Source organism: Podarcis filfolensis (genome assembly GCF_964270895.1).
Source record: "Podarcis filfolensis genome assembly, chromosome: 5".
NCBI lineage: Eukaryota > Metazoa > Chordata > Lepidosauria > Squamata > Lacertidae > Podarcis > Podarcis filfolensis.
Window position 1 is genome coordinate 54,066,615 of NC_139608.1, and position 19,241 is coordinate 54,085,855.

Consider the following 19,241-nt stretch of genomic DNA (forward strand, 5'->3'; position numbering starts at 1 on the left):
TAATAAAAAATAATGTATGAACAGTAGGTTCTTCAATATTAGGTCCAATTGCATTGTGACGTACAAGAACTTTCACCACATCAAAGGCCTTTTTTCACATCTCATGCCAAGGTCAATAATTTAGCTAATATTTGCATTGCATATGAATTGACAGAAGTGGTATCTTTTTGTTAAAACACTGACTGTCCTGCTATAACGAGATAAAGTATAAAATTCCATAGCACACCCTTTCACTTCTTAATCCTATATATACTGATGCATGTTTAATCAACATAGAAGGCAATCTGGCAAAAATGAGTTCCTTCCTGATCTTTACTTGGCTGTTCCTGTTTAATGAATTATGTTTAAGTGCATCAGGTAATATGGCTTAAATTCTAAACATTCTTGCTTTTGCTCTTTCTTGTTCCCCTTCTCTGTGCTGACCTTACAAATTGCTAGTTGATTATGGGAAGAATTTGTAGCAAAGGAACACATGAAGCTGACTTGAGTATTTATGACTCCTTCAAAACACATGATATTCTCAACAGAGGCATTGTCAGGGTCATCCTAAATTGGGCAAAATCCTGCCTGCTTCTGACATGATAATATCTTGATTATGTGCAGGTATGAGCAGAAGATACTTGGGAAAGTATCAATGTGGAAATATTTCTGATGATGAGGGACTATTAGATATAATGGCCGGGGGCACAGTCCCATACATGTCTACTATGACAAATAATGTATCACTGCCACATAAGGGTATATGTGAGGACAGTTGTCTATATAAGAGCTCCTTTGAGCACACCATTGGGGATTTTGTTTTTTCAAATGCAGTATATTTTTTGGGGGGGGGATTTAATCCAGCTCACATTTAAAGTTGAACCTGCTCAATTTGTCCTTATGTACTTCAATCCAGATTGGTTGTTTTTTTTGTAATATTGAACGTATTTTGTGTTTGCCATATTGTTGATTTTTGTGATTTTTAAATTTACTGCCATGCTGTGTTTCTTATATTTTTTGATGTTTTGAATGCTTGCTGTAACTTGTTTTAGGCACAGCTCATTATGGAAAAGCGGCATATAAACTCAAGCTTGTAGACTCAGTCAAGCAATATCCTAGGGCCAATTGTGCAAGGAAAATGCATATATTAGTGAAAGAGAATAAACATTAAAATGAGATGAATTTTCATGATTTTTTTAAAGAATAATAATTGCAAAATGATATGGAAATTCACTGCTACAAAAATTCACTGCTACAAAAGCTAGGATTTTCAGTAATGTTGCTCTTAATTCTTGTTTTTCCTATATTCCAATCTTTTCATAGTATTAACCACAGAATTCTCACAAACTACTGGTAAGGAAAATCTGCTACTTCTTTAAAAATCTGCTACATAATACATACTATGTATTAGATGACTTAGTATTAAAACAAAATTCATTGCTACAAAAGCTGGGATTTTCAGTAATGTTGCTCTTAATTCTTGTTTTTCCTATCTTTTGCAATAAACAGCCCCAGAAGTGCAAACAACTGGTAAGGAAAATCTGCTACATATTTAAAAGCATCACTTCAAAACACCATTTTTATTTTAGTGACATTTTAATTTACTTTGCAATTTCTCTTACTCTGTTATTTTGTTCCCCTTCAAGAACTAACTTCAGAAGAGCCTACTCCAGCTGGTAAGGAGGCTTCTAATCTTCTTCATAATAAAGTCCTAAATCCTAGTCCTGAGAATGTACATGGAAATATCAAAGAATAGGTTTCTCCTGGAGAGCATCTGAAAATGAGAAACCTGGAAATTAGGTGGGGTGTATGTTTTAAAGAACATGATCTGTTTGTGGCAGTCACAGTCACACTGCTTTATAGGCTATGCGCTGTACAGTTTTGATTAGCATTGATACCTCTGTCTTGGTTAGTGCAGAGTCCTTTTCTGACCTAGATAAACAGGTTAAGTGTTCAAATTTGTAAAACAATTGATGCACTTTGCTGGCATTAATTTGAAGCTGTTAACATGCTGAGGAAATTTTCCAGTTACTGTTAACATCCACAGTTCAATAAATGTCAAACCAACAGAGGTATGTCCTTGCTATAAACATTTATAAACACACTCTGGAAGAAGACTTGAGAGACAAGAGTAATGCTGAAAAGGTCATATTTATTCAAAATCTGCCAAACAATAACCAAATTATGTAACTGTGGGCAGATGGGTTATAATTAATGTGTATAAGGAAAGCATTACTTCACTCCACAGGGGCATGCAAACAACTGCATTCTGTGACTCTCTGGCCAGGAATTGGAATAAAATTCTTCCTCCTTGCTATGTGAGTCTTGGCAATGACTACTCAACATGCATACCCGGGGCCCACTGTCCCGTATTCACCAAGATTCACAGGCCAGGCCTAAAGGGCAGCCCAAGGGACTCTTGAAGTTGAAAGCTGCTGAGGAGGACTCAAAATGTCCCTTCTCCCCATAATGCCTCAGAGTGCCTGCCAATGGAGTTTTTAAATTCCCTTACCTGCTCACACTAAATTCCAAACACACCAAATAAGTGCATACATTAGCAGCAAATCAAATAACCCTACAGGGTGGGTGAAAAAGGAGAGTTGCAAGGAGAAATTAGAGACTTACCCTCAAAATTATATTTAGCTCCCAGAAAGAGAGAATAGCAAAAAACACAACCCCATCCACACTGTAGATGAAGTGGAGGGGATGGCACAGGCTTAAATAGCAGCCTGATTATTCTGCTCCTGTTGGGAACTCCTGCCTATATGATCCCCCAAATCTCATGTCTCTGGGAGAGACCAATGTGTTGTTTTCTTCCGAGAAGGAGTGTGTGGCAAATTCATCCCCACTAAACAGCAAGGGCTGGCAATCTTTGACAAGCAAAGTTCACAACACAAATACAGAAAGATACGATAGCATATTCCTTTGCCTTTCTTTCTGGTAACAAGAGTTCAAATCCCACAACATAGCTCTATGACTATAAACGTAGCATCACATGAAATCAGACAGAATGAAAATTTGTTCCAAGTTAGTTATTTATTAATTAAATTTCTATATTGCCCTTCATCCGAGGTTCACATGGAGGTTTACAATATAAACCCACAAAAATACATAACATAGTAACAAACAACACAAAAGCTCCACACACACACACACACACACACACACACAGTTTTAAAGGCCATAGATTATTTAATTAGCCAAGGCCTGGGGAAAGAAGAATGTTTTGCCTGGCGTCTAAAGATAGGTAATGAAGGTGCTAGGCAAGCATCCCTGGGGAGAGAATTTGACAAATGGGGAGCCATCACAGAAAAAGTCTGTTCTCATGTTGCCACTCTCCAGACCTCTTGTGGAGGAGGCACATGAAGAAGGGCCTTAGATGATGATCACAGGCAAAAGTAAATGGATCTGGATAATTGTAATGGTAGGTACTGAAATAGTAGGTCCAGTTGCATTGTGCTGTAAAAGAACTTCCATCATAACCTATCAAAGGCCTTTTTCATGTCTCATGTCAGGGTAAATGAAGGACCACAGCAGCGTTTAATGACAACAATACTTTCTGCCAACATGTGCATTGCATTTGAATTTGCGCAAGTGATTATTATCTTTTCATTACAAGAATTGAACAATACTCCGTGTCTTGGTACCAGGAAATGGATTTTTAAAAAATTAGAATAACAAAGTGTAGCATTACTATAAGCAATGCCTTGACAGCATAAATACCATTAGACAGTAGCCCTCTGTCCAACTATAATGAGATAAACTAAAAATATCAAATTGCATGGCACGCCCTTTCAATTTTCATTCCTATATATTCTGGTGCATGCTTAATCAACTTAGAAGGCAATCTGGCAAAAATGAGTTCCTTCCTGATCTTTACTTGGCTGTTCCTGTTTAATGAAATATGTCTAAGTGCATCAGGTAATATGGCTTAAATTCTGAACATTCTTGCTCTTGCTCTTTCTTGTTCCCCTTCTCTATGCTGACCTTACAAGTTGCTAGTTAATGATGGGAAGAATTTGGTGCAAAGGAACACATGAAGCTGACTTGAGTATTTATGACTCCATCAAAACATTCAAGCTATTCTCAATATAGATGTTGTTAGTTTCATCCTAAATATGGCAAAATCTTACCTGCGTTTGAAAATTCCAATATATTGATGATGTGCAGGTATGAGCACACTGGTGGGTGCCTCCCTCTTACTTTTTCTCATCCCAAGTGTGGCATTTTTGCCTATTACGATACAGCAGGTAACCTTGGAAGTCATACATTTCTTTTCCCTACAGCCAAATATCTTTGCTTTTTGTTGGACTAGAATCTCAAAATCTCTGGGCTTAAAATATAGGGGCCTAATGCAATCAAATCTGTCTTATGGAACGAAATTTCCATGCAGTATTACTGAGTGCTCATTGTGTTGACCTGTTTTCCAATGTAGTGTTCCATTGTCTTGTTTATATAATATTTATTTTTTGCATATTCCAAAGAACATTCCTTGCGATTAGTTAATGGAAGAAACAGATGTGAAGGTCGCCTTGAAGTATATCATAATGGCAACTGGGGAACAGTCTGTGATGATATTTGGAACCTGAATCATGCACGTGTGGTCTGCAGAGAGCTTGGATGTGGATCAGCTCTGTCAGCACCAGGAAGTGCCCATTTTGGTCAAGGCTCAGGCAACATCCTCCTGGACGATGTGCAGTGCACAGGAAGTGAATCTTCCCTACTTCAGTGTTCTCACAGAGGTTGGGGGACACACAACTGTGGTCATTCTGAAGATGCCAGTGTCATTTGCTCAGGTATTACTTATTAACTCTAGCTGTCCTTATGAAAGGAATTCAGTTTCGGAATCTGTCTGGATTTCTGTAAGGAAATGGGTGTTGCAAAAAAAAAAAAAAACCCCATCAAAATAGTACCTTTGAATTATTTAAAACAATCCAAAATGCAAAAATAGTCCCTAGTCTGCTGCATTGGCAAAATTCTCCCCATTCCAAGACATTTAATGCAAAAATTAGAATAACAAAGTGTAGCATTACTATAAGCAATGCCTTGACAGCATAAATACCATTAGACAGTAGCCCTCTGTCCAACTATAATGAGATAAACTAAAAATATCAAATTGCATGGCACGCCCTTTCAATTTTCATTCCTATATATTCTGGTGCATGCTTAATCAACTTAGAAGGCAATCTGGCAAAAATGAGTTCCTTCCTGATCTTTACTTGGCTGTTCCTGTTTAATGAAATATGTCTAAGTGCATCAGGTAATATGGCTTAAATTCTGAACATTCTTGCTCTTGCTCTTTCTTGTTCCCCTTCTCTATGCTGACCTTACAAGTTGCTAGTTAATGATGGGAAGAATTTGGTGCAAAGGAACACATGAAGCTGACTTGAGTATTTATGACTCCATCAAAACATTCAAGCTATTCTCAATATAGATGTTGTTAGTTTCATCCTAAATTTGGCAAAATCTTACCTGCGTTTGAAAATTCTAATATATTGATGATGTGCAGGTATGAGCACACTGGTGGGTGCCTCCCTCTTACTTTTTCTCATCCCAAGTGTGGCATTTTTGCCTATTACGATACAGCAGGTAACCTTGGAAGTCATACATTTCTTTTCCCTACAGCCAAATATCTTTGCTTTTTGTTGGACTAGAATCTCAAAATCTTTGGGCTTAAAATATAGGGACCTAATGCAGTCAAATCTGTCTTATGGAACGAAATTTCCATGCAGTAGTACTGAGTGCTCATTGTGTTGACCTGTTTTCCAATGTAGTGTTTCATTGTCTTGTTTATATAATATTTATTTTTTGCATATTCCAAAGAACGTTCCTTGCGATTAGTTAATGGAAGAAACAGATGTGAAGGTCGCCTTGAAGTATATCATAATGGCAACTGGGGAACAGTCTGTGATGATATTTGGAACCTGAATCATGCACGTGTGGTCTGCAGAGAGCTTGGATGTGGATCAGCTCTGTCAGCACCAGGAAGTGCCCATTTTGGTCAAGGCTCAGGCAACATCCTCCTGGACGATGTGCAGTGCACAGGAAGTGAATCTTCCCTACTTCAGTGTTCTCACAGAGGTTGGGGGACACACAACTGTGGTCATTCTGAAGATGCCAGTGTCATTTGCTCAGGTATTACTTATTAACTCTAGCTGTCCTAATGAAAGGAATTCAGTTTCGGAATCTGTCTGGATTTCTGTAAGGAAATGGGTGTTGCAAAACAAAAAAACCCCCCATCAAAATAGTACCTTTGAATTATTTAAAACAATCCAAAATGCAAAAATAGTCCCTAGTCTGCTGCATTGGCAAAATTCTCCCCATTCCAAGACATTTAATGCAATAGAAAAGCTCTTGGTAGCTGCCTTCACATATTCCAAAAGTTATCATACCCAGTCTTCTGCCTGGCCCTGGAATCTTCTGTGAAATGGGCTTGCCAAAGGGAGTCGAAACCCTGTGGGGTTCCAGTGGCACACTGCTGGCAGCACTAAGTGGTTTTTTAAAGAGTGTGTATGCTCTGTTTGTTGCTTTAACTTCCCACAAAGTTTCAGTGAGAACCAAGGCTTCTTGCACTCAAGTTCCAGGAATCAAAAAGCCTCTGCTCAGTTGGTCAGTAGAAGGAATGGGAAACAGAGAATTGCAGGTGTAGGATATTACCAGGCTACGTCCCTCAACTTTCCTGGCTTTCCTGAAAAATTCAGGGGGGGGGGAGGAGGAAGTATTTAAAGCAGGGGTAGCTAAAATACAGCCTTCTAGGTGTTGTTAAACTACAGTTCCCATCATCCCTGGCTACTGACCATGCTGGCTGGGGCTCATAGAGGTTGGAGTCCAACAGTGTCGAGAGCCGCCAGTAAGTCATCTCTAATTCAAAGCAACTATCCCCAGTGCCATCTAATAGAACAATGTACAATATGCACTGTTAATGTCTATTGAGTCTTTACTTTCTTTCACTGTGCAATTGGGTTGATCTTAATGGTGGGAAAAGGAAATAATCAACATATTTTTGACTTGTTTGACAATAAGAAATACCTTTGTAAATATTTAAATATTTCCATAGCCTTGAGATTGGTTAATGGAGTCAACAGATGTGAAGGTCGCCTTGAGGTATATCATAATGGCAACTGGGGAACAGTCTGTGATGACATTTGGAATCTCAATCATGCACACGTTGTCTGCAGAGAGCTTGGATGTGGACCAGCTCAGTCAGCACCAGGAAATGCCCATTTTGGTCCAGGCTCAGGCAACATCCTCCTGGACAATGTGCAGTGCACAGGAAGCGAATCTTCCCTGCTTCAGTGTTCTCACAGAGGTTGGGGAACACATGACTGTGGTCATCATTAAGATGCCAGTGTCATTTGCTCAGGTACTCCTAGGCTGGGATAATATAGCTCACTAATACAATCAAGGGAATCGGGTGGGTCCTGAGAATACAAATCTCAGTCTGTGATTACAGCCACCTTGTAATGTGAATTCAGTTGAGGGGAGTGCTTGCTTTGGCCTCTGCTTGTCTTCAAAGTGACATGTTCACTGTGAGAAGGCTATGGCTGAGTGGCACACCACATGTTTGCATGCAAAGGTCCCACGTTTGGTGCACAGCATCCCCAGATGCTGCAGGGAGCTGCTGCAGAAAGTGGCATTGGGTCTTTTCACAAGGCTGTTTACTGTAGACTTGGTACTGCTCATGCATTCAAGTTTTGCACAGCATCCGCATGGCATAGTCTACATCAAAATGCAGCCACTCCCATATTATCTTCTCATTTAATCTGGATTGACTGGATCTTGGAGTGTTTAAATGTAGAAATAGGAAAAGTGTATTAAATGGAGGGGGGGAGAATATGGAATGACATTTTGATGAGGAGATTGGAACTGATATAGTTACCTCCCCAGTTTGGGGGCATGTTAGTAACTGGAAATGCATTGAATCCTTCAGGATGGAAACGCGTTGGATCCTCCCTAACATGGCTAATTTTGGTATAGATGGGAACTTCGTCTGAAACCCTTTGCTCCATATTGATAGGACAAGATGCTTGGCACTGAGGAGGAGGGACTGATTGTCCTCTTCAAGGCTGGACAGCTCTTTCCACCCTTGGTGAGAAAGATCCAGTGCTTCCTATGGCCCCAGGGACACCATCCCAGAGACCATAGATACAGTTGAAGGACATATTGTTTTTATATTCACTTAGTTTATTCCCCCCCCCCCCTCATTTTCAACAATTCACCATTCATTTACAAGTAAATGCTGTATACTTGTAAGATCATTTGGTATTAAAATAAAATTCACTGCCAGTGCTACCTCCCCCCCCCCATGGGTTTAATTGTAATTGTAATTGTTTGTTTCTTTTCAAAGCATTAACCACAGAATTCCCGCAAACCAGCGGTAAGGAAAATCTGCTACTTATTTTAAAATCTGCTACATAATACATAATATGTATTAGATGACTTAGTATTAGAACAAAATTCATTGCTACAAAAGCTGGGATTTTCAGTAATGTTGCTCTTAATTCTTGTTTTTCCTATCTTTTGCAATAAACAGCCCCAGAAGTGCAATCAACAGGTAAGGAAAATCTGCTACATATTTAAAAGCATCACTTCAAAACACCATTTTTATTTTAGTGACATTTTAATTTACTTTGCAATTTCTCTTACTCTGTTATTTTGTTCTCCTTCAAGAACTAACTTCAGAAGAGCCTACTCCAGCTGGTAAGGGGGCTTCTAATCTTCTTCATAATAAAGTGCTAAATCCTAGTCCTGAGTATGTACATGGAAATATCAAAGAATAGGTTTCTCCTGGAGAGCATCTGAAAATGAGAAACCTGGAAATTAGGTGTATGTTTTAAAGAACATGATCTGTTTGTGGCAGTCATTGACTGCCTCCATGAGGAGAATTATGCACAAATCTCCTCCAGAGATTTCCTTGACTTCCATTTTATTTTTATCCCATTGTTTATAACTCTGTTCCTCAAGTCTTGTCTTGAGACTAGCATGGTTGCTTGTTGGTAGACAAGGAGATAATTATGGCTATAATCTTTACCTTGGTAGCTTTACATGAAAGATATTGACTGGCAGTTGGATCATTCAAAGGTGTTTTTCCAGAGTACGACCGAATTAAAATTAGAATGAACAATTTTTGTCGATTGGCAAGCGGGGGGAGGGGAAGGTACAAAAGGAGAATTCCTTGGATGCCAAGATCCAAGTTTGGGGCAAGTAGTCTTTTGTGAGAGAACCCCCCAAAAAATGAAATCACAAAATATGCAGCAAAATGAAGTATGTAAGTATAGACTGTTAGAACTTTAAAATATGTTTTCCCAAGTGAATTCCAAAATAGTCCCCTCTTCCCGCAGCATCAGTAAGCATGTTAGTTATATGGTGCTGGTTATCTCACAAAATTCTGTCATGTTAAGTATTCTAGCCCCTTGACATGTACACTTTGAACAGGAAGCCAACATTTCACTTTAATAATGGAAGCAGCATTTTCACTGCTGGTCCTTTCTTTGCGTCTCTTTTAACTGGGTTGTTAAGATATTTTTATTCTGCTGGGTTTTTGATGCATTTTAAGCATCCTACTTTATTTGCATTTTCACTTTGCAAGCAGCAGCGTTTAATGACAACAATACTTTCTGCCAATATGTGCATTGCATTTGAATTGGCGCAAGTGATTATTATCTTTTCATTACAAGAATTGAACAATACTCCGTGTCTTGGTACCAGGAAATGGATTTTTAAAAAATTAGAATAACAAAGTGTAGCATTACTATAAGCAATGCCTTGACAGCATAAATACCATTAGACAGTAGCCCTCTGTCCAACTATAATGAGATAAACTAAAAATATCAAATTGCATGGCACGCCCTTTCAATTTTCATTCCTATATATTCTGGTGCATGCTTAATCAACTTAGAAGGCAATCTGGCAAAAATGAGTTCATGTCTGATCTTTACTTGGCTGACAAAGGTGTAAGAATATGTATCTACCTTCACTGTCTTTCCATTTTCCAAGTCCCAAAAGGCAAGGGAAGGCAAGGGGAGCAGGGATGGTGGCAAACAGCCCTTGCCTCAAGCTCCGGCAGGACCAGTACCAAACAGTGCACCTCACTCCTAATCTGTCTAGGCCAGGATTGGTTGGTATTTGTGGGGAAACAAGTCCTTCAGGGGTGTTTTATGTGTGCCAAAATAAAATACAATACTGATAATTAGATTTGCTGATCAATGTTCCTATTTCTTTAGGAACAACAACTATTGCAGAAACTACTGGTGAGTGCCTTCCTCTTACTTTTTCTCATCCCAAGTGTGCCTTTTTTCACAAGCAAGATTGTCTGCTACGTGGAGCGCATGCGCGTTTCGGTGAAAAATGTTCCTAAGGTAGCTGAGCCATTGTTTTGACACAAAGGAAAAATGAAAAAGACTTTGAGGGGTGAAAATTCCTTCTGGTGCCTGTTGCCGTTTCTAGGCTGTGGTTAGCCATTTCTGATTTAAATGGAAGTAAATCAGGTTGTCCACCCCACCCCACCTCAAATATGAATGGTTTGGCAAACTGTTGAATTCCTTGTGAACAGGTTTATCATAATAATAATAATAATAATAATAATAATAATAATAATAATAATAATAATTTATTATTTATACCCCGCCCATCTGGCTGGGCCTCCCCAGCCACTCTGGGCGGCTTCCATAAAACCAAAAATACAGTAAAATATCACACGTTAAAAACTTCCCTGAACAGGGCTGCCTTAAGATGTCTTCTGAATGTCAGGTAGTTGTTTATCGCTTTGACATCTGCTGGAAGGGCGTTCCACAGGGCGGGCGCCACTACCGAGAAGGCCCCCTGCCTGGTTCCCTGTAGCTTTGCTTCTCGCAATGAGGGAACCGCCAGAAGGCCCTCGGCGCTGGACCTCAGCGTCCGGGCAGAATGATGGGGGTGGAGACGCTCCTTCAGGTATACTGGACCGAGGCCGTTTAGGGCTTTAAAGGTCAGCACCAACACTTTGAATTGTGCTCGGAAACGTACTGGGAGCCAATGTAGGTCTTTCAAGACTGGTGTTATATGGTCTCGGCGGCCGCCCCCAGTCACCAGTCTAGCTGCCGCATTCTGGATTAGTTGTAGTTTCCGAGTCACCTTCAAAGGTAGCCCCACGTAGAGTGCATTGCAGTAGTCCAAGCGGGAGATAACCAGAGCATGCACCACTCTGGCGAGACAGTCCGCAGGCAGATAGGGTCTCAGCCTACGTACCAGATGGAGCTGGTAAACAGCTGCCCTGGACACAGATTTGACCTGTGCCTCCATGGACAGCTGTGAGTCCAAAATGACTCCCAGGCTGCGCACCTGGTCCTTCAGGGGCACAGTTACCCCATTCAGGACCAGGGAATCCTCCACACCTGCCCGCCTCCTGTCCCCCCAAAACAGTACTTCTGTCTTGTCAGGATTCAACCTCAATCTGTTAGCCGCCATCCATCCTCCAACCGCCTCCAGACACTCACGCAGGACCTTCACCGCCTTCACTGGTTCTGATTTAAAAGAGAGGTAGAGCTGGGTATCATCCGCATACTGATGAACACCCAGCCCAAACCTCCTGATGATCTCTCCCAGCGGCTGCATGTAAATGTTGAAAAGCATGGGGGAGAGGACAGAACCCTGAGGCACCCCACAAGTGAGAGCCCAGGGGTCTGAACACTCATCCCCCACCACCACTTTCTGAACACGGCCCAGGAGGAAGGAGCGGAACCACTGTATGACAGTGCCCCCAGCTCCCAGCCCCTCTAGACGGTCCAGAAGGATGTTATGGTCGATGGTATCAAACGCCGCTGAGAGATCGCCGCTGAGATGGTATCAAACGCCGCTGAGAGATCCAGCAGAACTAGGAAACAGCTCTCACCTTTGTCCCTAGCCTGCCGGAGATCATCAACCAGTGCGACCAAGGCAGTTTCAGTCCCATGATGAGGCCTGAATCCCGACTGGAAGGGATCCAAATGGTCCGCTTCTTCCAGGCGTGCCTGGAGTTGTTCGGCAACCGCTCGCTCAATCACCTTGCCCAAGAATGGAAGATTTGAGACTGGGCGATAGTTGGCCATCGTGGCCGCATCTAAAGATGGTTTTTAAAGAAGCGGTTTTTTTAAAGATGGTTTTTTAAAGAAGCGGTTTTTAAAGAAGCGGTTTTAAGCGCCTCTTTCAGCGGGTCTGGGAAGGCTCCCTCACGGAGGGAAGCATTCACCACCCCACGAAGCCCATCGCCCAGTCCTTCCCGGCTAGCTTTTATAAGCCAGGATGGGCAAGGATCCAGGAGACAGGTGGTTGGTTTCACTCGTCCAAGCAGCCTGTCCACATCCTCGGAGGTAACAGATTGGAATTGATCCCACTCAACTTGACTAGACAGAACTCTAGCACTCTCCCGCCCCGGCCCTGCTCCCACGGTGGAGTCTACTTCTTCCCGAATCTGAGCGATTTTATCTGCAAAAAACTTTGCAAAATCATTGCAGGAGAACATGTGGCCCATACTGGGCCCCGATGTTGCAGGTGGTTCCGCTAAATTGTGAACCACCTCAAAAAGTCAAAAGAGAACCTTTGTCTTTAAACCTATGCTGGGGGTGGGGCAAGGAGCTAAGCTGGATTCATTGGGCTTGTGGGTCCTTATTCCTGATGGCAGCTCTCTGCTTGTGGTGCATGGATCATTTGATAAGCAGATTTGGAAGCTACAGCAAACCTCCACTGCCTTTCCATTCTCCAAGGCCCAGAAACTGACCTTAGGCCAAGGGAAGCAGAGGCAGCAGGGATGGTGGCAGAATAAACCTTCCCTCTATGCCAAACACCATGTTCTAGAGAGAATTGGTTGGTATTTGTGGGGAAAGAAGCCCTTCAGGAGTGTTTTAAGCCTGCCATAATAAACAAACAAACAAACAAACAAACAAATGTTTAAATTTGCTGATCATTGTTCATCTTTCTTTAGGACCAACAACTTCTGCACAAACTACTGGTGAGTGCCTGCCTTCTACTTTTTCACATTCCAAGTGTGGCTTTTTTGCAAGCAGGACTGTCTGCTACATGGTGGAGTGTCTAAGCTTCAGTGAGAAATGTTTTTAAGGTTGCTGAGTCATATATTTTTTGACACAAAGCAAAAAGGAAAACGACTTTGAAAAGTTGCATGGAAATTCACATATAAGTGTGGAACTGGAAGCAATGGACATGTTGTATTGCGAAGCATAAACACCTGATTTAGAATAAAAACACTGTTCCTTCTTTCCCTTGTTCTCTGATCAAGAAAACATCACTTTTTAAGAAATGTTGTATTTCTAACCTGATAAAATATCATTTAAAAAACAAACAAACAAACAAACATATTGAATTGGGTGGACCCATGAAATATATCCTGTGTTATAGAGGATCATATGCTGGAGATTGGGTAACCTGGATTCACTGGGCTTATGGGTCTAGTCCTTATTCCTCTGCTGATGGCAGCTCATTGCTTGAGGTACATGGATCATTTGGCTGAAATGACTGTTTCGCAAGACAAGCAAACCTGATATTTCTGGTGGCTGAAGGAAAAAGAAGGACCACAAGAAACTCAGTCCTTATAAGCACCGGGGTCAAGGTGAAGATAGAGAACTGTTACCAGGACTGCCTTTTTGGGGGGGGGGCGGGGACTGAGATAATCAGTGTTTAATTGTATATTTACTAGGAATCCATGGATGCGGCAATACTTTCTCAAATCCATCTCAGTCCTTTTCTGGCCCGTATTACAATGGTGATGGAAGCATCATACAGTGTCTCTGGACAATCCATTCCTATGATTCTAGCCCTATAGTGCTAACTCTTGACTATCTGAAGTAAGTACTGATACTGCAAACTTTGGGATGGGATGGGACGGGACCCAGGAGCTCTTGCTTGAAATAAGATGGTTTTGTCCTCTTTTCTCTTCACAGTTTAGACTGTACTCATGAATATGTTCATGTCTACGATGGAAATATTTATCAATCAGCACTGCTTGGGAATATATGCAGTGGCTGGAGCTGGGTATTCACTTCCTATACAGGCACTATGACAGTTCTGCTCCACAGACAGTCCTATCGTGCAGGCTCTGGCTTTTTTGCCTATTACAATATAGCAGGTAATCTTGGAACTCATACATTTCTTTTCCCTACAGCCAAATATCTTTGATTTTTGTTGGACGAGAATCTCAACACTTTTGGCATCTGAGATTTTGTTTTGCGAATAAAATATAGGGGCCTAATGCAGCCAAAGTCCTCCTCATGGAGCAAAATTTCAGAAGAGTTAGATCATTCACCCAACTCTCATGGGCCAGTGTGGGTTGGGAAAAGAGCTATTTATTAAAATAAAATAAATAAAATAAAATAAAAGTACTGCCCATAAGATTTACGTTGTATATGCATCTGTATCACTAGGATCAAGTCAGTCTGTTGCGGACCCATTTTGTGTCTTTCCCATAAGATTTGTTATTTGGGCTCAAATCAGCTCTGTTAAATCAGAATTTCTGTTTTCCCCACATTGGCTATACTGACCCACCCCGTCACAGAATTGCTTGGTGTTTGTAGGCTAATGAGCCCCTCAAGAGTGTTGTAAGCCTGCCAAATTGCAGGCAGATCCCTCCAGAGGGTTTTGTGCATTACAGCCACCTTGTAATGTGAAGTCAGTTGAGGGGGGTGCCTGCTGTGACCTCTGCTTGTCTTCAGAGTGCCATGTTCACTGTGGGAAGGCCATGGCTGAGTGGCACAGCACATGTTTGCATGCAAAGGTCCCAAGTTTTGTGCACAGCATCTCCAGGTGGTGCTGGGAGGGATTACATCTGAAGAACCTGGGAGCTGCTGCAGAAAGTGGCATTGGGTCTTTTCGCAAGGCTGTTTACTGTGGACTTGGTACTGGTCATGCATTCGAGTTTTGCACAGCATCCGCATGGCATAGTCTACATCAAAATGCAGCCACTCCCATATTATATTCTCATTTAATCTGGATTGACTGGATCTTGGAGTGTTTAAATGTAGAAATAGGAAAAGTGTATTAAATGGGGGGGGAGGAGAATATGGAATGACATTTTGATGAGGAAATTGGAACTGATATAGTTACCTCCCAAGTTTGGGGGCATGTTAAGTGACTGGAAATGCAAATGGCTTTAATTGTAATGCTGATCTGAATCCTTTTTGTTTGTTTCTTTTCAAAGCATTAACCACAGAATTCCCGCAAACTACCGGTAAGGAAAATCTGCTACATATTTCCTAATCTGCTACATAATACATATTATGTATTAGATGACTTAGTATTAAAACAAAATTCACAGCTACAAAGCTGGGATTTTCAGTAATGTTGCTCTTAATTCTTGTTTTTCCTATATTCCTATCCTTTCAAAGCATTAACCACCGGATTCCCGCAATCTACTGGTAAGGAAAATTTGCTACTTATTTAAAAATCTGCTACATAATACATACTATGTATTAGATGACTTAGTATCTAAGATGTCAACCTCATGCCTTCACTTTTAGATGGCTCAGAACTTAAATGCCAAAAGATCTAACTTTTGTCATGTGTTTGTTTCTGCAGAAGAAGTTCCTACAAGTGAAACAGCAGTTTCACCCAGAGGTAAGTTCAGTGTTTGCTGTAAGATAGGCCTGTGAAAATTGGGGAGAATGAGCAAGAACATTGGAGTCAAATCCAAGGCTTAAAAGTTCCTTTAAGAAAGGAACCAGCTTAAGTTACGTTCAGCATGACCCAAAAGGAACTTGTTCCGGTTCACATTGCTTCCTTTAGAAAACACACATGTTCAGTTCACTGCATTGGTCACATTAACATTTCTTTTTTGGAGGGGAGTATATTTTGCACAATTGCAAGGAATCCCCTAACATAGACCGCATTTGTTTTTTCAAGGCAATATAGAAGTGGGGAAGGCTTAAAAGTTCCTTTAAGAAAGGAACCAGCTTAAGTTACGTTCAGCATGACCCAAAAGGAACTCGTTCCGGTTCACATTGCTTCCTTTACAAAACACACGTGTTCGGTCCACTGCAGTTCACAGCTCCATTCAAGGTCATGGAAAGTATGCTTGGCAAGTTCAAGCAGAGAACTTTTTGTTCTGATAGGAATAATGTAACATTAACATTTCTTTTTGGGAGTGTATTTTGCACAATTGCAAGGAATCCCCTAACATACAACGCATTTGTTTTTTCAAGGCAATATAGAACTGGGGAGATAAGATAAGTTTCATTAGTTATAAATGCAAAAGGCCTCCACAGCCACTACTCTCTTGATGAGCTGCACAAAGTCAACATGTTGAAATCCTGATGCCAGTAGAGTCTGATGCTTAGGTTAGGGATGGGGAGAACCTGAGTTTACAAGTCTTGCCTATGTAAGAATGATATTTTATTGTTCCAAGATGTTCCCATGAGACTGGTCGGCGGGAACAACATGTGTGAAGGACGTGTGGAACTCTACTACAGAGGAAGCTGGGGGACAGTCTGTGATGATGGCTGGGACTTAAATGACGCACAGGTTGTCTGCAGAAAGCTTGGATGTGGATTGGCTTTGTCAGCACCAGGAAGTGCCCATTTTGGCCATGGCTCTGGCCAGATTCTCCTGGATGATGTAAACTGTAGAGGGAATGAACCTTCTCTGGAGCTGTGCTCCCATCTGGGCTGGGGAAGTCACAACTGTGGTCATAGTGAAGACGCTGGTGTCATCTGCTCAGGTAACTTTCTGATGCTTTGTATTTAGTCTTCTAATATATTTCTAACAGTGGAGATCTCATTGCAGGAAGCCGAATGAATGGTGAAATGCTATAAACTCTATTGGGTAAATTCTGTGGCCACACTTCTGCTTCCTATTGGCATTATTATCTATATATTTTTTTATTAAAAACCCTTAAAGGGGCATCTGTGCAATATTCTCCACTCCTCCCAAGATGGAGGTGCATTCTGAAGAAAGAGGCAAATAACTTGTTGTGGTGACATCCCTCCAGTTTCAATACGAAAGCAAGGCATGAGTGTCAGTTGCTCTGGTCAAGGAAAGATCCTATGTTGCCATGCGGATGGAAGGAGGCAGGATTCATTACAGTGCCTTTATTCTTACAGAGAACCAGCACTGCGTGCTGTTATTCTGGGTATCTGTTCTGTTGGATTGTAACAAAATAGATGCAGACTATCAACCAGCAGATGTCACTATTTCATGTACATCAAGGGTCTTTTTCTTAATATTTATGCTGGCTGAATATTTTTCTTATTTGTTTATCCACAGCTTCCGGACGACCTAATACAACAGGTACATTTTATTTCTTATTTGTCTGATTCTCTCAGCATTTGAGGGCACCTTTTTATTGATGCTCCTTCTTCCAAATCATGGCTTACATTTTTATCTTTGTTTATAACCAAAGCCTAATGTTAAAGTGACCATGTATGATGAAAATATTGCCCTTCTCAGAATTGGTGGGGAAAAGGTGAGGACACAGAAGTCAACCTCATGCCTACACTTTTAGATTGTGCAGAATTTAAATGCATATAGATCTCACTTTAGTCATGCTTTTGTTTCTGCAGCTCTTCCTACAAGTCCCACAGAAGTTATATCCAGAAGTAAGTTCAAAGTTCTCCATAAGATATACTTTTGAAAATCAGGGAGAATGAGTAAGAACCTTGGAATCAAATCAAAGCCTTGAAAGTTTGTTTTAAAAAGGAACTAGTTCAGTTCATGTTTACCTCTTTTAGCCGTTTAGTTCATGTTCAGTTCACGGTTCAGTTCTAGTACATCCCACATATCCTTTCCAATTTGTTTTCAGCATTCAGAATGTTATAACTTGATCCTGTATCATATCTACTTAAGAAGACTAAAATATAATCCTTATGTTTGGAGGCCAAAAGAATATATAGTATTAAAAAAAGACAAATAAAAGAATGAACCTAAAGATGAACTAAAAATCACTGAATGTTCTACCCCCAAAATGAACTTAATCACATTCAGTTCAGCCTGCAATTATAGGAACTGCTTTCAGGTGTAGTTCAAAGATTTTTGAATTCTGTGGATTTCGTGAACTAGATCATTCCAAACACTCAGTCAAATGCAGTCTACCTAACTAGTCTGAATAAAATGTCTGACGCTTGCAGAGATGTAATTGTGTTTAAGATAAAGCTTCTGTCACAGGTACAGCGTGGACACAGGTAAGGAAGTCACAGGCAACCCTTCTTCTGTGCAAAGTGCCTCAGGAGGAGGTGATGTGCAAAGAGGAAGGGATGGAAGGGAAGGGAACACTTCAGCCTTCACAGCCCAATTGCTTTTCTTCTGAAATTTTCCGCTCCTTTACGGTGTTCGAGACTCAGGGATACCTTTCAACAGTGGCTGTGAAACCAAGTAGATGGAAAAATAATCTAAAGGAGGGGAACAACTGGCAGAGGAAAGTTTGAGCATTCTGCTCAGTTCTGTCCCTTCTCTGATGCAATTAAACACTCCTGAGAGCACTTTCTAAGGCAGATTGAGTCAGCAGGGGCTTTGGATGCAGCTTCTCCTTCCTATTGCTATTATTACATATATATTTTTTATTAAAAAGACTTAATGGAGCATCTGTGCAATATTCTCCACTCCTCCCAAGATGGAGGTGCATTCTGAAGAAAGAGGCAAATAACTTGTTGTGGTGACATCCCTCCAGTTTCAATACGAAAGCAAGGCATGGGCGTCAGTTGCTCTGGTCAAGGAAAGATCCTATGTTGCCATGCGGATGGAAGGAGGCAGGATTCATTACAGTGCCTTTATTCTTACAGAGAACCAGCACTGCGTGCTGCTATTCTGGGTATCTGTTCTGTTGGATTGTAACAAAATAGATGCAGAATATCAACCAGCAGATGTCACTATTTTATGTACATCAAGGGTCTTTTTCTTAATATTTATGCTAGCTGAATATTTTTATTATTTGTTTATCCACAGCTTCCGGACGACCTCATACACCAGGTACCTTTTATTTCTTATTTGCCTTATTCCTTCAACATTTAAGGGAAAAAAAATTTAAGATGTAGATTCTTCTAGATCACAGCTTCCATTTTTATCTTTGGACATGAACAAAGCCCAGCGCTAAACAGGCTCATTGGACCATGTATGGTGGTAATATTGACCTGCTTGTCATTGGTTTGGCCCAAGTGACGGTACAGAAGTCAACCTCATGCCTACAGTTTTAGATGGTGCAGAATTTAAATGCCAAAAGATCTCACTTTTGTCATGTTTGTTTCTGCAGAAGACGTTGCTACAAATGAACCGACAGTTTCACCCAGAGGTTAGTTCAGTGTTTGCCATAA

The 19,241-nt window shown here is 40.9% G+C and overlaps 1 protein-coding gene across 1 annotated transcript in view; it reads left to right on the plus strand.

Annotated features, from left to right (window-relative positions):
• Nucleotides 1-276: 276 nt before the first annotated feature.
• Nucleotides 277-19,241, plus strand: part of LOC310763272 (scavenger receptor cysteine-rich domain-containing protein DMBT1-like) — a 29,118-nt gene continuing 10,153 nt past the window's right edge. Inside the window, exons 1-20 of the mRNA XM_083615161.1 lie at nucleotides 277-357; nucleotides 1,303-1,332; nucleotides 1,489-1,509; nucleotides 1,626-1,655; nucleotides 4,464-4,775; nucleotides 5,803-6,114; nucleotides 7,037-7,312; nucleotides 8,513-8,533; nucleotides 8,650-8,679; nucleotides 10,203-10,229; nucleotides 12,917-12,943; nucleotides 13,646-13,793; nucleotides 13,890-14,074; nucleotides 15,143-15,172; nucleotides 15,520-15,558; nucleotides 16,346-16,657; nucleotides 17,203-17,226; nucleotides 17,499-17,534; nucleotides 18,877-18,900; nucleotides 19,181-19,219. Of these exons, the coding sequence (XP_083471287.1) occupies nucleotides 294-357; nucleotides 1,303-1,332; nucleotides 1,489-1,509; nucleotides 1,626-1,655; nucleotides 4,464-4,775; nucleotides 5,803-6,114; nucleotides 7,037-7,312; nucleotides 8,513-8,533; nucleotides 8,650-8,679; nucleotides 10,203-10,229; nucleotides 12,917-12,943; nucleotides 13,646-13,793; nucleotides 13,890-14,074; nucleotides 15,143-15,172; nucleotides 15,520-15,558; nucleotides 16,346-16,657; nucleotides 17,203-17,226; nucleotides 17,499-17,534; nucleotides 18,877-18,900; nucleotides 19,181-19,219 (1,987 nt within the window). The 5' untranslated portion in view covers nucleotides 277-293. The remainder of the gene's footprint in view (nucleotides 358-1,302; nucleotides 1,333-1,488; nucleotides 1,510-1,625; nucleotides 1,656-4,463; nucleotides 4,776-5,802; nucleotides 6,115-7,036; nucleotides 7,313-8,512; nucleotides 8,534-8,649; nucleotides 8,680-10,202; nucleotides 10,230-12,916; nucleotides 12,944-13,645; nucleotides 13,794-13,889; nucleotides 14,075-15,142; nucleotides 15,173-15,519; nucleotides 15,559-16,345; nucleotides 16,658-17,202; nucleotides 17,227-17,498; nucleotides 17,535-18,876; nucleotides 18,901-19,180; nucleotides 19,220-19,241) is intronic.